We start from the raw sequence: 22288 nt of genomic DNA on the forward strand, positions 1-22288 counted from the left end.
AGCTCCCTAATTTGTACATGGTTGTCACCCCTGATCCAAAATCTTTCTTATTTCATGGCATATTTGTTTTTGTAGAGGTGGGGTTGCATTTTTTTAAGATTCTGTTAGGAGCTGCTCAGAGTGGCTGGGGAAACCCAGCCAGATGGGTGGCGTATAAATAAATTATTATTATTATTATTATTATTATTATTATTATTATTATTATTATTAAATTAATAATAATGCTGATTTGATGAGTTAATTTGCACACATGTGCACACTCACACATGCACACACATTGTTGCAGGAATGAGGGAGTCTGGACATGAAGGGTTTAAAAATCTCAGGAGCCTGGGCAAAGTTGGCAAGTGTCTCTTTTGTTAGGGAACTTACAGGCAATTTGTCTCCATGGGAAATCATGGTTAGACATCTTTCTTATGTCTTCTGAAAGGGACAAAAGCAACAATGCTTCACTTTCAACTAAGGATGAGATCATGTAGGTATCTGTGAATGAAACAAAGATGGCAGGAGGCGGCTTTTAAACGGGATTAAGACAAATGAGAAAGAGGCAGAGAGCTGAATTTAGGCTCTGTAAACTAACAGCATTTTGGGGTGCTGGCTGATTCTCTCTGGACATGGCCTTGCTGTCATCATCTCTTAAACCTAACCTTAAAGTGTAGGCTGGGATCATTTGCTCTTTGTCTTTGGGCATTGGAAGGTACTGAGATTCTTCTGGGGGTGTGTGTTCTGTCTGTTAAATTATGCTTCAAAAGGGATAAGCCATTAAAAGGTACCCTACTCACTTTCACATTACGATTGTCCAACTGTGACAATACATATACAGACGTTTTTTATTTTTATTTTTAAAATGCCACTGCATGTATGCCTTCCCCTTGTTTCTTTTTGAACAGCCAAAGTAACCAGATAGGGGCTTATTTGCCCCCAAGTTGAAAATATCCTATGAAAATTCCTTCATCTCGATGCTCTTTAAAAATGCACGGCTTCGGAAAATTAAATTACAAAAAAATTATCTGTTTGGGATCAGTCTTGTTTCCTCTTTCCCTTTGTGTTTACTTTCCTGCAGTAGCTCACATCAAAATGTTTTCTGGAATGCCAGGGCTAAATAAGTTATGCTTAACTCAATATCTAATACAAATAGCTTCTGGGAAGCCTTTGCCACACCATCATAAAAGCTGCATTTTCTTTTAATAGCTCACCACACTTTGCTGATATAGTATTTCTCTAATCACCAATCTTGATGTGCCTTCCTGACCTTGCCTCTCTCTGCCCAAATAACTGTGTGGGTATCAAAGGTCCATGTCATTGCAAGAGTGAATGGCTTTCATTTTCCCCCTTCTCGAAACTTCCGGTCCCTGCCATCTGCAAAGAATTATTCCAATAAGGGTTTTTGCTGCCTTGCGGCGAGTGCCCTGTAGTGGCCTGTTGGTTGGATGGAGGCAGCCCTTGCCAAAACAGTTCTTGTGGTCAGCAAATAGATAGACGCTGCTGCTGTGTTTTTAGCGTGGAAGAGGCTGGTTTGCTTACTTAAGCAATTCTCTTTTGGCTTTTAGTTGTCTTGATGGCATCACAGTGTTTGGGGTGATGGCAGGATAGAAGTTCCTTTGTTTTTCCCGCCCTGGAGAAGGAATAAATATCCTCCCCTCCTCCCCTCATCTTCTAAGTCGGTCAGTTGCATCACAGCAAAGCAACAGAGAGATAGCTCAGTGGAAAGATTTCACCATTTTTGTAGCAAGTTGATCTTTTGGCAGGATGCCTATGGAAGCATTCTTCAGAGTTTTGTTATAAAGTACACAGAAGCTCCAAAAAGCTGGGCACTGATGAACCAATGTGTCTAACTAGATGTTAAATATAATATATTAAAAATTGCACAATAACTTTCCAAGAGTAGAAGGGAGCAAGCAAATTAGCTGGTGGGGTGGGAGGGGGGAAGTTGAATGTCTTCCATTTCAGGCAGCCAAATGTTTTGAAATATGTGGGTTTTAAAAAAATATCTATATACAAAAATAAAGCTTGGGTATCGGAAAATCTCCGCATCCATACAAAGTTAAAAGGAGAATTTCCAAGTCTGATAAAAACAGACCGTAATTACATTACAGGCTCGATCATCTGCAGGGCTTTTGCCAAGTTTACATTCAAATATGTTTTGAGACCAGAGGCTCTTAACCTTCTGCTGCGTACACATCCTTGTGCTTCATGCTAATTAAATTTAGAATAAATACCACTCTCCATCATTCTCTTAATCTACTAACACAGATTAGAATCCCCACTCTGCCCATAAGCATTCCTTGAAGGGATTGGAATAAATCCATCCCATTAAACCAGCAGGGAGGCTAAACTGGTGTTAACAGATAGCTAATCCATGTCTTGACCTTGAAAAGAATTGTTAGATGTAGTGCTGGTGATGGATGCGTTCCGAGTCTAGCCAGTATGTCAAAGCCCATGGAACTAGTCCATCTGAGGAAGGGGAGAACTCTGGAATGAACTAGTAAGGTTGGCTGTTGCAAAGCATGTGATCAAATAATGCAGATGGACAGGCTGTCAGCAATAAAATTATTATTATTAAATTATTAAAATGATTGTTATTAAGCTTTCCAAGTGCATGTTTGCTTTCTGAAGCATCACATTCAGTGCCTGCTATTTCTCATGTTCCGTCTATAGGAACCTGGAACCTTGTTTGGTACTTATTCAGACACCAATTGGAGAATATGCATGGGTGGCAGCTATTAACTCCTTAATGCCTCCATTTTCCTTTCTAGAATCTCCTCCCTTTCTTCCATTGCTGTTCATCCTGCTGAGAATTTGTATCTTCCTCTCATGCATCTAAACGCAACCAAAAGGGTTGTAACTCCAAACATTGTGGTCCGGAATGAGGACTTATCCATTCACAGAAGAAGGGTGAATATAGCTGCTTTCTAGAAATGCTGTGTTCAAGGGATGGAGGATGATTATGTTTGGCCCACATTTTATTGCAACCTGACCTAATGTGCACTTCTGAGACTAATGTGCAGATCAGAACAGAATTAGCCTTCAGGATTCACACTTCTCTGAATTTTGCAATACAATTCTTGGCTCTATAAGCATGCCAAAATGCACGGAAAGGGGTGTGTTTGGGGGTAAAATAGTTTTGGAATTGCATTTACAGTGGTACCTCGGGTTACATACATTTCAGGTTACATACACTTCAGGTTACAGACTCTGCTAACCCAGAAATAGTGCTTCAGGTTAAGAACTTTGCTTTAGTATATGTGCTGCCGAAGCCAGAAATAGTGCTTCAGATTAAGAACTTTGCTTTAGGATGAGAACAGAAATTGTGCTCCGGGGGCGTGGCAGCAGCAGAAGGCCCCATTAGTTAAAGTGGTGCTTTAGGTTAAGAACAGTTTCAGGTTAAGAACTGAGCTCTGGAACGAATTAAGTATGTAACCAGAGGTACCACTGTATTGGGATAAAATGTGGATTTAAATAGGTATCTTGTGAAAAAGTACATATGTGGGTATGCATTTTAAAACACACATTTAAGTACATATTTAAATAAGAATGTTGTATGGTTTTTCTTTTCTTTAGAAATATGCAGATTAATGTGGGAATGGAACAGACTTAGGAATAAACACATGTAAAATTGACACAGCCCAGAAAGAGAGTACTCCATCCATCCCTACCAGGATCTGAGGCAGGAAGGGGGCTTTCCCATCTTAGCTGGAGTTGTCAGGGACTGAGGGAGCTCAGGAACATCTCATCTTCATACAAAGCATGTGGTCTCCCACAGAGCTATGCTCAAACAGCAGCTGACTGGCATCTTAAGGCTTCCAGTTAATTCGGGGAAATGTAAGTCCTCGTGTTGTAGAGAAAAAGTATCTGGGAAATATCTGGTCTGCATCTATTGCCGTCTCCACTTCTAAAACATTTCGGCTGGGTTTTAAGAGTCTAGAAGCCACTCATTTATATTCCTTTGCCTTTACTGCCCTTGTGTCCTGATACCCACACACTTCCCTTTCTACAGGATGTGGCTTTTTCTAATCACGGATGAGACATATTCTTCATTAAGTCACACCGGTCCCATGAATAGGCAGACCTCTAGCTAGCAGCAAGAGTTACCGTATTTTTCCGTCTATAAGTCACCCCCATGTATAAGATGCCCCCTATTTTTGGGGACTCAGATTTAAGAAAATGGGGGGAGATGTCCCTGTGTATAAGACACCCCCTAATTTTTGACATTATTTTTTAGGAGAAAAACCTAGCCTTATACACGGAAAAATACCATAATTACCTGCAAGTAAATTGCCTGCAGTAACATCTGTGCTGGCTTTGTGATTTGCATCATAAAGCAAAAATGGAGAACTTGTGATGACGCTGAACTACAACTCTCATAATCTCTCTGACTATTGGTTACACTGGCTGGAGCTGATGGGAGTTGGAGTCCAACCATAGCAGCACCAAAAGTGTTATTTCATTAGTGTTCTTTGATCCAACTGAGTCCAACAGAATCACAGGCACTGCAGTTTTAATTATGACTTAATTAAAATTAAATTAATTACAGTGAAATCATGTATATTTGAAACACCATTGAAAAAGCCTGCAAACACCCCATTCTGCCCCCTTCCTGCTCTGTTCTGCCATTTTTGTGAAATTTTCAGGTTACTTCCAGTTTTGGTGTGATGGATGTGCCTGAAACGATCACTGCCTGTCTGGTTTATTTATGAATTTAATTAATTATTTATTTTTTAAAAAATGTTCTGACATTTATTTTTTATTGGTTTCTTGGCCAAAACCTCTACAGGCTCCTAAATATGCCAAGGCCACAATTCCAACCTCAATTTAAGAACCTGTAAATGTCTGCAAGTTTGCTTTCACTCCTTGTCATTTAACCCACTTCATGCCTCATCATCTCCATCTTGCAGTTGTACAAATATTTGTTGCAATGTACAGATATTTCTGACTAGAGGGTGCCTTTCCTGCTTGCTCCACTCGGCAACCCTGCCTGCCCCATTAGTCTTCTCCCACACCTGACCAACCCCTCTCCCTTTACACCTCACCAACTCCCTTGCCTATTCCCCCCACAGCTCACTGCAGGCACATTTATTTGAGGGGGAGGTGAAACACCCCACCTCTGTTAAATGGCCTGCTTCTTGTTCCTCATGCTGCCATTGGCACGGCTGCACACAAATTGCAGAGTGTGACGATAGCATACATTTTTATTTATATAGGAAGACAAAATAAATGCACTTGAACTCAATAATATTTTTTTAGTCCATATTGTATATTCCTTTTGTAGGGAAGGGGGCATTTTAGAAACAGCACCAGGGCCCTCAGTCCTTTTAATGCCACCTTGACAAAGACTCAACTCTCCTTACCACTCTGATGACTTATTGTAAGAATCCTGCCAAGCTGCACTTAGCTGGCCATATAGTCAAGAAGAGCAACAGTTGGGAAGGGCACTTAAGGAGAGGCCAAGGAAAACCAGCTGTTCCTGTCCTGCAGCTAAGCTGTCGACTCCCAAATCTCCTCAACTTCTTTGCCAGCTTGAAACCTGCCCTCTCACTGTTAGCTAGGAAACAAAGTAAAGGAATAAGCCATTCTCTACAACAAATAAACACAAAAACAAATAGCCCCAGGACTTCCTATTCATTCTTCCATCATCTCTCCATCCATCTTTTCCTCAGCAAAGTCCCTTTTATTAGTACAACAGAGACCACCTGCTTCTGTATCTGCCTGGGTCAGAGGCCACTGCTGTGCTTCTCCCTTTTCCATGCTCAAAATAGAAGGGAAGGAGAAACTGTGTCCGGCAAAACTCCTGCTGATTTATCTTTCTGTCATCATCTATGGTGAAGGAATTTGCAACACCTAATGATGATGATGATGATGATGATGATGCTTTGAGTCTATGCAGAAATTTGTGCATGGGTTCCTTAAGATCCCAAAAGTCACAGAGCACTCAGCCACTCATTTGTACAATATTTCCTATTTTATTCCTGTGATGAGCCCAACCTGGTCTCCAGGCCTGGCTTCATCCCTCAACTCTGATCTTCTGGAGAACTTCCTGGCTCCCAGTTCCTCTTGTTTCTCTGTTTGTTTGTTTGTTTGTTTATAATCCTGTATATCAAGGAATGTCATACAGCATCCAAAATCATAATAAATCGTAAAAAAATCAGTTAACACATCCACAAAACATTATTAAATTGTCAAAACATTATTAAAATTGTCAATAATTGGACCATTGTGCTGATACTCTCTGAAATGTTTGGCTGGGAGGAACTGGCATATGCACTGCACTCAAACTCTGAACCTTGTTTCACCACCACCACCCAAAAATTGCAAAGTTCATCTCATTCAAGGTGCCTTGAGTATTGTGCACTTGAACATTTATGATATAAACCGTTTCTTCTTTGTGGGTGCCTCTGAATGTTTCTGCTGGTATTCATCAGTCCCGTGTGCCAAAAGCCAAAAGAATGGAAGGCATGTTGCCAAAATTCATGCCACTCATGCCAGTTGGGAGTTAGTGGTTGAACGAGCTGGTGAGACATACATGATGAATGTACAGAATGCAAAGGGTCTTCATTAAAAGATGCATTGCAAGGAATAGCAATTCCTCTTTGGAATGACAAAAGAACTACTCGCGGACCGTTCCCTGATTCAACTGCATAACAGACACGCAACACGGATAATCAATCCCAGTGAAGCCACCCTTTCCACTCATGGGGATTTTTGTCGACATTGTGTGCCTTGATCAACCACACTGGAAACAGACCCTTAGGCAATTGGCCTGATCTCCTGTCCTTCCCTTAATTTGAGCAGGCAAAGGCCCGGGGACTGCAATCAGGAATGCTGGCGATTCTCAAAGACACCGGGCTGCATAATCAGCTACAAGGTCAACCCAGCTTAAATCTCAAAGGAACAAGGTTTTCAAAGTAGCTAATCATCCATTGCTTCAGACTAGTTCTCCAAAAATTATGGTTGTTTATGATGGGACAAATCTTAAGTCCCTTATTTGTGTCAAGTGGAGAAACTGAGGAGTTTTATGTGCTATATAGCTAAAGATGTTCCTTGCTTGCTGGACCTCTTCAGACATCCCAGGTCTACTTGATCCCTGTTATTTGGGAATGGCAAATGTTGAGAAGCATATCTGAATCGCCTTATGAATACTATTGTGCACTAGTGATAGCCAGGGAGGTAGCTTGCTAGTTAGCAGCTGAGTGGAGAAGGACATCTCTGCAATTTTTGGATAACTATCTTGATCTCAGCACCTCTGCTAGCACTTTGTAGCTACCCTTGCTCATGGCCGTACCAGTGCTTCCATGGTGATGGTTGAGATACTCCCTGCCTCCATCACCACCCCTGACTCAGATAACAATTCACTCTCCCCGGCGGTTATAGCTAGCAAACTGACTCACCAGCACTTACTGGCTGAGAACGTCTCTGTTATTTTGGAGGATTTAAATGAAGCCAATGACGTTCTACCAGGACATAGGGACCAGCAGGCGCTGTACATAGGAAAGAAAGTGAGGACACTGAGGTAAAAATGTTCCATACAAAAGCAATGCAGGTTGAGGGCAGCATTAGGCTTCTGAGTAACTACTACCAAGTGAGGCAACTTAGGAAAATCACCCAGGAGAACATCTCTGGTGTGCTTTTGAAAGTAACTGGTGGCACAAAGCATGTCATGGATAGATCTAGGAAGATTTCCTTTTGCTACAACATGTCATAAGTCTGTCACAAACCTACACTGCTCTTGTGCTTTCCATGTTTCCACATGCAGGAGAACTAAGGGTGAATTTCAATATCTCTCTTTTTAAAAGGGAACTCTTATTATGAAGGTTGAAATTCAGCTCTCTGTGTGTAGATTTAAACCTGTATCTAGCTAGATAACCAATAGCAATATAGATAAAGCTATAGGAAGAAAACTTGAGGCTGTTGAAATACAGAGCTGTCAATAGGAGAGAATCTAGAGCAATTACAGAGTCTGAGGAACAGAGAGGCTCTGTGGTCAGCCATTTTAGGTCTTGAGTCTATGAACTGGACTCATTATTCTGAATGATATGTATCACTCGGAGGGCACTTGCAAATATCCCACTATGGTGTACCATACATAGCAATTAAACTCCTCATGTGGTAGACGTTCTAGGCATTTTAAATTGCTCCCGCTTTCCTGTCATATGATAAGCAAACATGAGAGGGGCTTGAAAGGGTGAACCATTGATTCACACCCCACACAATGCTCTCTGGTGGTTAAACCACTTTAGGAATCCCAGTTGTGGCTTATATTGCCTAACCACGAATCCGGCATTCATCTTTGACTGTTTCCTCAGCAGCCGTTTAATCAGTTGTGCAGATCCCAGTTTTACCTTCTGGGTATTTAACACAGAACAATGAAATATGATATCAGTCCCAGTGGGTAGTCCCTTCCAGAAGAAGAGTCCTGCTGGAGAGGACCAAAGGACCATATTCTCCTCTTCTCACAGTGGCCAACCAGATGCCCATAGGAAGCCCTCAAGCAGCACTTGAGAGCAACAACTTACTTCCTCCATTGTGAGACCCAGCAAGGGGTTTTGAGAGGCATTCTATGGCCATGAAACATTCTTTCAGCTATGCAAAACTTCCGGGTTGGCGCAAAACTTCCGGGTTGGCACCATCGCCGAATGGCGGACTCCCTCCGAGCTCCGGAGGGAGCCTGCTTGGCAGGGGCTGGGTTCTACCGCGCCAGCGATGCGGGGACCCTCAAAAACCATGGGCGCTGAAACCCATGGGCATGGTGACTTGGCGGGCACCGTTTGCGTCCCCCCCGACCCGCGAAGGAGCCTTTTTAAAGGCTGCGGAGCGGGTGACGGGGGTGGTGGTGCTGTGAGTCCTCCGCTTCCCCTGCCGAGCGAAGCCGCATGCCATTCGACGGAGAGCGCTGACTTCTTCCATTGAAAATTTGGACTTTAAAAGAATAACCCGTGAGTAATTGGAACTTGGATTAAAAAAGGGGAAAAATTCTTTTTAAATTCGGAGCGAGCGGGGGAGGTATAAAAAGAAAGTCAGCCTCCCCCCTGTTGTAGAGGAGCTAAAGCAAAGGATTTGACAACTAAGATCGAGTGCAACCTTTTTTTGATAAAATTATTAACTTCGCGATGGAAAATTATAAGACTGGGCTGGAGGAGAAAAGTGGAATGTGAATTAAAAGGCAACCCCCCCCCCCGGAAACCCCGGGAGCGATCCGTAAGAGCGCCGGGAGAGGAGAAATAGAGGTTTTGACAGCTGTCAAAGGAGCTGTCAAAGCGGAAGAACAAAAAGAGAACTTTGTTACGAGGACTTTGCTGGTTACATTTGTTACAAATTGGATATAAATTGTTTAAAACAAGGAATAATAAGTTACTTTTGGGTGTGATCGGGAAGGAAACTGAGTTACTATAATCCCTCTAGAGGAGCTGTGGGACACTACAAGTATTGTTGGCATCGAATTTGAATAGGACTTTTTATCTCCTGGGAAACTGCAGAAATGGAACACTATTTTGTCTACAGAGGTCTACACACTAAAGGAGACAATAGATTTATCTATTGAAGAATGGAAGGGACTTGACGTAATGTTTTGTTCCTGAATAACAAAGCCTCTGCAGAGGAATTAGAAGCTTTTTGGAATTAGAACATTTGTGCAGGAGAGCAGGAAAAAAAAAAAAAGAGGAGGAGAGAGAACAACAAGAACAACAAGAATAACAAGAACTGGACAAAGTTGGAAGATAGACTCCTTCCAAGATTGGACATGTGAAATCAAAGATGACCAAAAGACGGCAAAGACTAATAAAAAGACGGCAAAGCGGACTGGTGAAGGACTGTGGTTTAGATGTGGGAGCTCCAGGATGACAGTAGATATTGACGGACATTGGGAACGCAACTGGGAAAGGGGGGAGGGAAATTTGGAATCCAAAGGGTGTTAAATTACATTTTATTCTTTTTTCTATTTTTCTGTTTATTTCAATCTGTATTGCATATTAAAGAGGGGAACTCGTGGAAGGGAACAGGTCGATTTTAGGGGATGGGAAAATATTTTTTAAATTGGGTCAATGACAAATAATTTTAAAATTTGGGGTAAGAATTTGTTGAATCTATTTGAAAGAATTGGAATACAAGAGGGGGAGGGGAGGGGAAGTCCTGGAAAGATGCTAATGAAAATTAGGTTTCAAATTTGGATGTTTTTCTTTTTCTGTTATATTTGAAAATCTTTAATAAATATTATTTTTTTAAAAAAAGAAACATTCTTTCAGCTATGGAAGGAGTACTTATAACTGCCAGTTTGCACTAATATAAAATGGTTTCATTTTCAAACAAGGCTCTTTCATCAAATAGGACAGCATCTTAAACATCATCTTTGTTTGAGGCATCCTCAAGCCCGAACAAAAAAAATTGCCTTATTTATTTTGAACGTAGTCCTCACTCAAATCATTTTGGGTTGGTTGTTTCATAAGTGGCTCATCTGTTGCTTTTTGGGTATTTTTGTTAATGATGTTGTTTTTACAGTGCCTTTGCCTTTTTAATTGTAGATCACTTCGATTTTTCTTTGGAAAAGCAGGGTGCAAATATTTTAATACAGCAAGTAAAAGAGGCATTATTAAAAATGGCAGCATTCAGAAACTAGTGGGGAAACATTTCAGTCTCCCAGGTCACTCCCTTGTTGACCCCAAAGTCTCCAATGAAGAGAGCTGAAGCTGCTGACCTAGATTGTCTTAGCAAATTTAATTCTGTGCAAGGCAGACCTAACTGGAAAAGCAGATTTAGCTCCACCTACAATCTAAATTAGCATAGCATAGCTAAAAAGACACTATCATCACCAATGGCTAGTGTTGTGTATAGATCACTGTTCTTATCTAGTTATTGTATACTACCTGTGACCCTCTGGGTATTGTTGCAGTTTCCATCATCAAGTTATGGATCAGTGCCAATACAGCAGTGAAAAATCTGTTGGTAGCAAAAAAAATTAAAATGCATGATTGCCTTTCAGTGGGGTTTTCTTTTTACATATCAAAATGCTGGATAATTTAGTTTGTCACTCATCCCGAATGAGAACTCTCAGAGACAACGGCAGTATTTCACTGAGTGAACACAGGGCCAAGATAATTAGGAATAAAGAGGTGAGCTTCAAGAAGAGTCATCTGTGTAACTTCACTTGCTAAAAGGGAGGGTGGCAGGTAGGAAATCTGTAAAATACCAAGCTTGTCACAAGCCAAGGCCAGCTAAACAGAACAATTAGAATCAACATTTTGCACGATCTGGGATTTCAGGTCTTCGTACTCTTACCATGTATAGTTAAAACTTATTTTGAAAAATTAATCACACTCGCATGATCCATTGAACATGCATGGGCAAGATGGAAGAGCATCAGTAATAATTAGATCTCGTTCCAAACCCAGATTTGGTTTTGATAAAACACAGCACAGATCCCCTCAACAAGTAAATATTGTTGTATGTATGGTATGGTATGTATTTCAGCTTAAAAAAAGTAGTAACACCATCAGATGCATGCCTGCTCAGAAGTAAACCCCAGGGAGCTCAACTGATCTTTCTCCTAAGCAAATGTTCATAGGAGTCTAGATTAACAGCATACTCATGTGAATGTCTACTCGGAAGCATGTCTGGCTGAGTTCAGTCGACTTACTCCTAGGTCAGTGGATAGAGGATTGCAGGTTAATGGTACAATCCTATACAGTCATACCTTGGTTTTCAAATAGCATAGTTCTCGAATATTTTGGCTTCCGAATGCTGTAAACCCGGAAGTGACTGTTCCAGTTGCAAACTATTTTTGGAAGCCGAATGTCCGATGAGGCTTCTGCAGCTTCCAATCAGGAGCTGCGCTTTGGTTTTGAAAGTTTTGAAAGTCGAACGGACTTCTGGAACGGATTCTGTTTGACTTCCAAGGTACGACTGTATATGCCTTCTCAGAAAACCCCACTGAGTTAAATGGGAGTTACTCCCTAGTAACTGTCTCCAGGATTACAGCCTGTAATCTAAGTTCTCACATCCTCAGAAAAGAACTAAGGTGGTGTTGCTTAACTCTCCTCTTTGGAATACCTTAACTAAGACAATTTCTTACAGAAATACCACTTCTATGTAGGAAGAGCACACTGCGTGCCAGAATGTGCGGCAGACTCATATGTGTCTATTTCATGACTATCTCCTGCATGGCTTCCCACCACATTTACACATGGCATGTATGTTTGTCCCACATTGTGGCTTTCCTCAAGAGTGTGGTGTGTGCTTAGGAAACTGCGTCGTGGTGTGTTACGTGATCCGAAACTGCACAACGAAACAATTGATTTGTGATTCTCTCTCAGTGAATGATGAAAAAATAAATAAATTCTGGAGCGGCTTTAATTTTGGGAAGAGTGAATGCTAAAAAAGCTGGATGTAATGAAAACTGGTTTGTTTAGTAGTGTAATGGAATTGCTCTTGTGGGGGTACAGAAACAGGCCCCAGTGCCAAAGTGCCAGCAGAAGTCCTTGATCTGCTTATGGTTTGATTTTTAAGATAGTGCAGCAGTCATTACACACACACACACACACACACACAGAGAGAGAGAGAGAGAGGGAGAGAGAGAGGACAAAAGCCAATTTCATAGCATCTTCCTGATGCTCCAAATAGGAGAATTGATTTAATGCTTTGATTGCTCACTAATTTGCATTTGCCTTTGAGGCCAGTCACAGGCTAAAGAAACCAAAGTAAGAGAAGGCAGTACCAATAACAGGGAAATAAGTAGGGGGGGCAGTGAAACCCCATGGGGTGCACAAAAATAAATATTTTATTTATTCAAAGTGCACTTTGAATTAAAATTATTCGGTGGTACTTTGAAAGCATGCCATTATGTGGTGTAATTCTGTTAGGACAACAAGAGAACGCAGTGGCAAGCTTTTAAAATGTGCATTGGGCCAATAAAATCTCTATTTCCTTGTGCACCCTTGGGATTTCATCTCCCTCCCCGCTCTTTTCCCCCCCCCCCAAGTCTTGCTAATGCCAGAATATCCATTAACATTTACTGGGGCTTTCCTGTACATCCGCATAATTCCACTGGTCTCAGTTGCTATGATTACTTTAAAATGTATTCTGCTTTCCTTGGTCCAAAATCAGTTGGAGACATCAGAAGCTGGAAACTCTGCTGTGCTGCACAGCCTGTAATATAGTATGTGCTAACACAGCCCTAATTTTATTTTTCCACATTTTGATCCTCTCGTTCTACCTAGCTCAGCAAGTATAGACACCCCCACTCCTCCCTGCCCAACCCGAAATTAACTCACTCTGGCAATGAGTGATCTCACATTAAATACAGCAATGCCCCAAAGATTCCACTCCCTGAGAAATGGCGAACACATTAGAAGCACCTCCATAGCTTCCAAGATCACTTCAGTGGAGTTGCTTTGGGCAGAGATGGCAGTGAGAGAGGGTCAGATGAATTTAGGGTGGCCATTTACAGACAGTTCTCTATTGGAAAAGCATTTCTTTGAAAACAAAGCAGAATAAGAAGGGTGAAAAGGAACCTTGAGGTTGGTCATCAACAGTGATCACCCGGCCACAGTCTTTCCCATGATGGTGAGATGTACAGAATTTCTATTTAAATTATAGTGATTCTCAGTTTGCATCTATACACATTTTGTGCACATCTGTGCTCAAGAAAGGTACAAAATTAGCGCTGCAATTCTCAGAGTGGTTAACAGTCAGTCCCTCTTCTTGGGGGACTCTGGGAATTGCAGTGAAGGCAATAAGGGTACCCAAATGACTCTAAGCACCCTTAACAAACTACAGTTCCCAGCATTCTTTGGGAGAAGTCGTTACTGTTTAAAGTGTCAGGATAAGACCTGAGATAGCTCTGTCGGGAGAGCATGAGACTCTTTAATTCCAGGGTTATGAGTTCGTGCCCCACGTTGGACAATTCTATGATTTTTATAGTCCAATTGGGGCTTGTGTGTGAAGGAAATATTCCCACATTATTAGTGTGTGTGGCTGGATGTGGTTTTTGCAGGGGTGCTGGGTGGGGTTATGAGGAATATTTTGTGTCTTGTACTTCTAGTCATCGGGATTTCCCCCTCCCCAAGTAAAGCATCTCCCCCAGCTGCCTGTTGCGTAAGCACCCCTAATAATTCAGAAAGCCCAAGCGAGGAATTGAATAAGCAGGCCGAAGCACAATGATATTATTCACACCCTGTTGAGATAGCATATGATTTATTAGGAGACCACTTTACTGGGTAAAATCATGTGTTCTATTATTCCGAAATAGAGTTTTCCCATGTAAAGTCCTTGAACAAAGAAGAGTTGTTTTATTAAATCCACGTTAGTGTGACAGTTATTAGATGTAAGGCTTGGGTCCCTTTTCACATGGTGAAGGACTTCTTAAATAACTGGGAATGGAGCCAAGGGGTCATTGCTAATGTGGAAATAATACTCCATTCACTTCAATGGGAGACGTAGATCTCGACGAACCTTTCTCTTTCCAAGGATCTGTTCCCTTCATTGAAATATATATGACACCCTGCATGCACAAGAGCTACACATGTGTGTCAAAGCCCATGTGGGGCTCTGCAATGGAGCATTAGAATTGTACTGGAGCATTAGGAAAACTGATATGAGTCATACCTAAGGGCTGAGTCACTGTGAAAATAATTTTATTATTTGTTGCTTGAATCAATAAGCATTCCTGAAGTGTCCACCTTATCTGATCATCTCTCTGAAGCTGTATTGGGTGATCTCTTCTGTTTAGATCATGTGGCCTCATTTGAGATCTTGTTACTGAATCCCTTTCTTTCCAGTCTCTGTATTCCCCTAATGGGAGTTTTCTTCTGCAGCTACCTGGTGGAGGATGCAGAACTTATTCTGGGCCTAGCAAGAGATGCAGCCTCTGACATACCCTTCAACATTTCTCCGATGAAAATAGGGAACCTCCTATTCCAACCTATATAAAAACATAATAAAACATTAAACATTAAAAAACTTCCCTATACAGTGGTACCTCGGGTTACATACGCTTCAGGTTACAGACTCCGCTAACCCAGAAATAGTGCTTCAGGTTAAGGACTTTGCTTCAGGATAAGAACAGAAATCGTGCTCCAGTGGCGCAGCGGCAGCAGGAGGGCCCATTAGCTAAAGTGGTGCTTCAGGTTAAGAACAGTTTCAGGTTAAGAACGGACCTCTGGAACGAATTAAGTTCTTAACTCGAGGTACCACTGTACAGGGTTACCTTCAGAAGTCTCCTAAAGGCTCTATAGTTACTTATCTCCTTGGCTCGTGTGTGTGTGGGGGGGGTTTCCACATATCCTCCAACATTTCCTCCAACATTTCTCTGATGACAATAGAGACATCCTAAGGAAAAGCAAGACATTCTGGGATCAAATCAGAAACTGGGGCGGCTTCTGTAACTCCAGAGCTGTCTCTGGAAAATAGGGGCACTTGGAGAGGTTCAGTGTGAACACATCTATTGGGCAGATTTTTTGAATAGCTCTCAGGTGGGCCTTTGCCCACCCTTGTTTACTTTGCACACATTTCCCTCCAGTCTTGATCCCTTCTCACATTTCTTTCCACTGTGCTTCTTTCCTGACAACAGCAGATCCTGGAGCGCCGGCGAATCCAGCAGTTGCAAATGTACCGGGCTCAGATGGCTGCAGTTGGCATGGCGCAGTTGGACAGGCGCCAGCCCATTGCCAGGACACAGTCTTCCCCAGCGACTCCAGCATTACCTCACCCAGCGGTGGATCAGCCTGTAGCTCATAGCTTCATGACTGGTAGGACTCCCTGAAGGCTCTGCTTAACAGGCGGAGTAAATGCACGCTTCATGTAGGATCAATTGATTTAAATGCCACGAATGCCTCTTGTAGCCGTATCAATGCACTCATTTCTAACCTCAATCCTACTGGACTTTATGATGCTTTATTGGCTGCCAGTCAACGAGTGCAGCTGATAAGAGATAATATTCACACACTCATAAATTAATACCATTGACTTGGCTCCATAACTTGAGCAACAGGTGCATTTCGGTTCCCTCCCCAACTCATGTCATTTCCACCCCCCCTTTTGTTTCTTTCTCCCTCCCTCCATGTTGCCTCTTTTTTGCCTCTGTTGAGACCACCACCAAGTTGAAACAAGACCCTTATGAAATTGCATGACTGGGGTATATATAACGCTGAGGCTCGTCGTTCGCCCCCAGTAAGAATGCCACTCACTGATGCAGAAGGTGTGACAAGCAAAGCCACAATCGAGACACAAATGACCTGATCAGTTACGGGGAAGGGATACCTGCTTTCAGCAAAGGCTGATTGGCATGAGCTTGTGGTATTTGTAGGTGCTTGCTGACGCATGTGCTCTTTGAATTACAGAGAGATAAGAAGGGGGCTTCAGGGTTTGCGGGTGGGTTTCCCCCCACCCCAGTAACATCCCACACTCTCCCTTTTATCCGAATGTATCAGAGATTAAAATCCACTAAATTTCAGCCATAATAGAAAGTTGATACTTTTGCAAACAAAAAAAGTACAATTTCCATAATGAGGAATGATACGTGAAATGTATTTGGGTTGCATTGGGCTATAATTATTGTTATGGGTTTGTTTTGGTTTTAGCTATTTATTTTGTGCTTTTATCCTTTATTTTTATCTTGTGAACTGCCCTGAGATCTTCAGACAAAGGATGTCATGTAAATTTAACAAATAATAATTATAATTACAAAATAGCAACGTTTACTGGGTTTGATCTCATTTTAAAGCCTGTTTGATTCTTTTCTTGACTTTCTTCACATGCCACTGTGGGTTCACTTTAATGGACCTGATATTGAGCTTTTGGAAATCTCTTGATCCTCCCGTTAAGGCTTTCAACTAAGGCCATACAGACACGCTCCCCTTGCTCCAAATGTCAACACTGAGTCACTGACAGCAAAGGCAGAGGAATCTGTGTTGCTTGTGCCCGGCTTGTGGGACTTTCCTTTCACAGAGTCTCATGCAAATCCAAGGGGTGATTATTTGTTTTCTTATTTATTTATTAAATATATACCCCACCCTTCCTCCCAGCGGAGCCCGGGGTATGCAGGGACTAACAGGACAATGATGAGTGTATACCAGGGACTGGAGTCTGACCTGTACCCACCAGGAGGAAAGAGTCAGAGGCAGGGGAAGCTTCAGAGCTGGATGAAGAGAAGGAAGCAGATGCAGGCCAGGCCAGTGAATGGCCGGATGCTGCCCTACCTCCCCTGCCCCACTGTCTCCCAGAACCAGGAAAAAATTGAAGCAGAAAGCACAGAGGCAACTTCCACTCAGGTGAAGTCTCAGGCTACATGTGCACAACGCGTCAGGGGAAGGTGCATAAATGGATGAATGGTCCCCTGATTCTACAACTGCTTCACAGAGCGCAAATCTGGGAATAACTGTCTAGATGCCAGATTGGTGTGTGCAGGTCTCCAGAGCTGTAGAAACGAGTGTAAGTGTTATCTTTGATAAGTTAACTCTCTGCTGTGTGCGTTCCTTTGGGCAGGGTGGCAAACACGTCTGTTGTTTAAAAAATTCAATTAAAAATGAGGCAAAAGCATATTGTGAGCATTTAGAAATTGTTAGAAGCACCTAAAAATAACGCATTAAAAACAGATAGGTGTGCTCTAGACAGGGCTGCTGAAGCAGAGGGGATTTGGTGGGCACCTGAAAGAGTTAAGTGAGGTCGCAGGGAGTTCTGAAGCACAAATGCTGCCACACTAAAGAACTTTGTGTGACATTAGTAGACATGCAAGTTTTGCAGATCAAAGTGACTGAATTGGCAGGTATGGGGCCAAGGCCTTACGTGAACCGGTCGCAAGCTGTTAAGGGCTTTATATACAGGCAACCCTCAATTTGCATTCCGGGTCATCACATGTGAATGATGAAGCACACATAAGCCCATTCCACCCCCTTTTCTGGCCACTTCTGGGTCGACGCGATGCCACAAGTCAAGGCAAGTCAAATTATTTTGGTAACTGAGAAAGAAAATTCTGCAAACACCTCTCCCACACATCGGCAGTAAAAATGCAACAGTAATACATTGAGTAGCTAGGAACAGAGGAAACAGCCTTATTGGCCCATTTAGTCAGACCCATTGGCCATCTAGCTCAGTATTGTCTACAGTGATTGGCTGTGGATCTCCAGGGTTTCAGACTGGAGTCTTGGGGGATGTGATACATAAGTAGCAGTCAAGTACCCAACATTCCTTGTTTTCCTAGAGTGGACATGCAAGGGGATTTTTGAACCAGCCAGTCAAAAACTTCCTGTTTCCTCCTGGGTTAGGACATACTTCCTCTTGCATGTGACTAGAGGCGGGCGTGGCCTTACCTGTTCAGGTAACAAAAGCACAAGGCCCGCAGCCCTCCTCCCTTCTTCTCCATCTTCCTTTCGTCGTGTGAGCTGCAGTGACTGCCAGTCTGCAGTCACTGGGATTAACCCCCATATGGGGTAGATCCACATGTATATATATCTGTAACTAAGTCTGTCTTCAGGGATCCAACTGTGAACTGATGGTGTGAGTAAACTACTTTTATATATCTCAAATAAGATTGTGGCGTGTTTATTCTTTTAAGAGGGAACTAAGGGATCTTACCAGGAATCTATATTGAGAAGCTTAAAGAAGCTTGCAACCAGCTACTCGCTGTGCGTTTAAAGGGGAATGTTAAAACTCTGCTAAGGTATAGAACTTGCTAGCACAAGTTAGGAAGGATATTAAGAAACATATTTCCTCTCCTGCCTCCCTGAACGTTCCCACAAGTCTCTCCCAGCCCTACCTCGAGATGCTGGGGACTGAACCCAGGATGTTCCGCATGAGCTACAGCCCTTCTGCTGCCTTTTCATGGCACCCATTTCACAGCAGATAGTCTGACCTCTTTCTGAGACTGATGCCCAGCTTTTCACTCGGGCAGGCAAGGGAGAAGTTTGGGATCCTTCCCTGCTCTATATTTCATCGCCCCATTCAGTGAACGTTCATAAAGGTTGTCACCCACTGCGAGCCTTAAGGATAATAAAAAGTGATGCATTTGAAATACATGTATATTTCTCTCTGGAGGTCAATTTCCACCCTGACATCTGCGGAGGCAAGTTCACGATTTACAGGACTGCAATTAGATGAGAATCTGACTTAAAGCAGGAGCAGGGTTTTGCAGAAAGAGGAAAAGAGCAAGTGAAAATATTGGATCTTCTGATTTCAGTGGGGAATTTTGCCACTGGCTTCAATGAAGACAACATTCCAGGCTGAATAATTATCTCCCACTAACATTCCACAGCAGCTAGCAATTGAAAACATTTGTCTCTTCTCTCTTTACTTTGGGGGTGGGAGCCGTAGCCTTGGCTGGATTGTGTTAGGGAATCCTACTGTCTATTTTTAGAAGGCAACTCTGTTGCTGTGTTGTGGTACTGTAGCACACGTGCTGCGTGACCCGCAGCTGCAGAAGTGAATTATTTGCACATCCTAAATCAATTTAGATGTTTGAAGTGAATGAAGAAGGAAAGGGGGGGGACCCATTCAGATTTCATTTTTTGAAACCAAGAAACTCTTCATCAGACACGATGCAGTTAGAAGAGCAAATATATTACTGTCAAACAGTCTGAACTGAACATTTCTGACAAAGGCCAAAAAATGCAGCATTTTTAATTTTATTTTTACTGGATTCAAACAGAATTAACGATTCTCTGAGGAAAAAGATTTATACGATCTGAAGAGAAACCAGAGTTAAGTCGGGAGAGTCATCAGAACAGCACAAGATTGAATTGCACCCTAAGAGACTGGGAAGGGTTTGTGAAACTTGGTTGTCACATGTAGTTGGCCCTCTGTTGCTTACTGAGAAGGCAAATGGTTAGGCATTTGTTTGTTTGTTTTTTTGTTTTGTGTTTTTATATACTTCTCTTCATCATAAAATCTCAGGGCAGTCCACAAGATAAAAATGCAAGGTAAATGCACAAATAAATAGTTAAAACCAAAATGATTACACCCCCTTCCCACAAATAAATTTAAAAGGCTGTAGAACGTTAATCAGTCTAAGGCCTGCTTGAAGAGGAATGTTTTTGCCTGGCACCTAAAGATATAACATGAAGGCACCAGACAAACCTCTCTGGAAAAAGCATGCCACAAGTGGGGAGCCACTGCAGAAAAGGCCTGCTCTTGCGCTGCCAGCCTCTGAACCTCTCATGGAGGTGGCACATGAAGAAGGGCTTCAGAAGAGGAACACAGAGTCTGGGTAGGTTTATATAGGGAGCGGCAGTCCTTGAGAACGTGCTTATCATTTCTTGTTATATTGTCTTTATGCTGAAGGTGTTGCGTACGACACGCTAATGTTGAAGCACCAGTGCATGTGTGGAAATTACAGCAACCACCCTGAGCACGCTGGAAGAATACAAAGCATCTGGTCGAGGCTGCAAGAAAGTGGTTTGCTAAACAAGTGTGAGGTAATCAAAAACATGGCCATACAAATAGGTTTGATGTTAGGAGGCGCAATATTATTAGCGTGTGTTTCCATTCCTTCTGTAAGCACCAAGCAGCTAACCCTGTAAATATCCCTTGTGCTTCATGATAAAAAATAAACAAACTATGGACTCATCGTGGAGTCATGTGTGGATCATAATATCCACATATAAAAAATGACAGATTAAGTTATTTTTCCCCTTTTGTGACTCCATGTACAGCTTCCATTTGAACGCTGAGGCATTCACATCTCATTTGTGGGGGCACCACAAATTTCCAGCATAAAATTATTTGGGGGGACATAGGTTTTAATAATAATAATAATAATAATAATAATAATAATAATAATAAACTTCCCTCTTTCCTTTGCACAAGTGCGCATACACACCACAAATTTAAAATGCAAATCTTCCTCAAAGATATAATTCCCAGCACCCTTTAATGAACTACAGTTCCCATGAATATTTGGGGGAAAGTAACATGCTTTACATGTATTGTGTAACTGTAGCTTTTTGTTATGTCAAAAATGGGAAATTATGGTGGATTGTTTCCAAACAAGATGTGATATGAACCCATGGTTTAAAGTTGGCTACCCTTGGCTTTTTTTGGAGCCATTAACCATAGTCCCCCACCAGTTTAATCACAATGGGAAGTTGTACTTCAGTGCTTTCTGACCTGTTTCCCAGTTCACATGAAGGGAAGAGCAAAACAGCTGCATGTGGGGTGTATGGGGCTCACTGATAACTTGACCAGGATGTATCATCTAAATGCAGCCATTGTGAATGGATGGAGCTGAGCCTTGCCTGATGTAAGACTGAGGAACCAGCAGGCCTCTAAGGAATTGCTAGATCGAGGTGCTGTTGGATTGGGGTCTCCTTATATAGAACTGCCAAACACTTAACCCAATTGCTGTGAGCCACTTAGATTAGCAAAATGTCTATAGTGGGTGACTATAGGAAGGAAATAATCTTTAGATAAAAGTAAAGAGATGCCTGACTGTTAGGTCCAGTCGTGACCGACTCTGGGGTTGCAGCATACATCTCGCTTTACTGGCTGAGGGAGCCGGCATACAGCTTCCGGGTCATGTGGCCAGCATGACTAAGCCGCTTCTGGTGAAGCAGAGCAGCGCATGGAAATGCCGTTTACCTTCCCACTGGAGCGGTACCTATTTATCTACTTGCACTTAATGTGCTTTCGAACTGCTAGGTTGGCAAGAGCTGGGACCGAGCAACGGGAGCTCACCCCATCGTGGGGATTCGAACCTCCAACCTTCTGATCGGCAAGCCCTAGGCTTTGTGGTTTAGATTACAGCAGATAACAAATTGATTGATTGATTGATTGATTGAGGTTTATGTGCCTTTTCCCCACAATGAGCTGTGCCCAAAGCAACTTGCCACAAACATTCAAAACATCAAAATACAAATATATGCAAATGCAGAGCATGCCATTAAATTCAAAAATGACAAAAACCAACAATTTAACAAACACAGAATAAATTCAGTTATATAGTTACCGGTATATATTTTTTAAAGAAGTACATAAATATTTAAGTACATAAGTACAAAGTATTTAAGTGCATATATACAAAGCAAATGGAAGGTTTGGCAATCAAGTGTCTGGTATTGGTTTTTCTGCCCTCTATTGAGTCTGGCTTAAATACAGTTCAGAGGGGAGGGGTCCTCTCACCAGATTAGAAGATATACAGCTGACTCCCATATGCCGACTCCAGAGAAGGTTGGCAGCAACAAAAGTCAAATGTTGAGGAGGTCAGTGGCGATCAGTCTCTTCCCCAGCTTCCAGGAAGTACCAACTGCTGGCACAGGTCTTACTGCATCTAAAAGTGTGGTACATTGGCTTCTATGAATGCAACCCCTTTGTATAA

The 22288-nt window shown here is 42.2% G+C and overlaps 1 protein-coding gene across 7 annotated transcripts in view; it reads left to right on the forward strand.

Moving 5' to 3' along the window:
* HDAC9 (histone deacetylase 9) overlaps positions 1-22288 on the forward strand; it is a 474032-nt gene that overhangs the window by 317854 nt on the left and 133890 nt on the right. For 6 of the 7 annotated variants that reach the window (XM_079947890.1, XM_079947891.1, XM_079947888.1 and 3 more), the window contains 2 exons: positions 15554-15731; positions 20257-20390. In XM_079947890.1, coding sequence (XP_079804016.1) covers positions 15554-15731; positions 20257-20390 — 312 coding nt within the window. The remainder of the gene's footprint in view (positions 1-15553; positions 15732-20256; positions 20391-22288) is intronic. The other variant, XM_079947889.1, reaches the window with a different exon arrangement.

Source organism: Podarcis cretensis, assembly GCF_951804945.1.
Source record: "Podarcis cretensis genome assembly, chromosome: 12".
NCBI classification, from domain to species: Eukaryota; Metazoa; Chordata; class Lepidosauria; order Squamata; family Lacertidae; genus Podarcis; species Podarcis cretensis.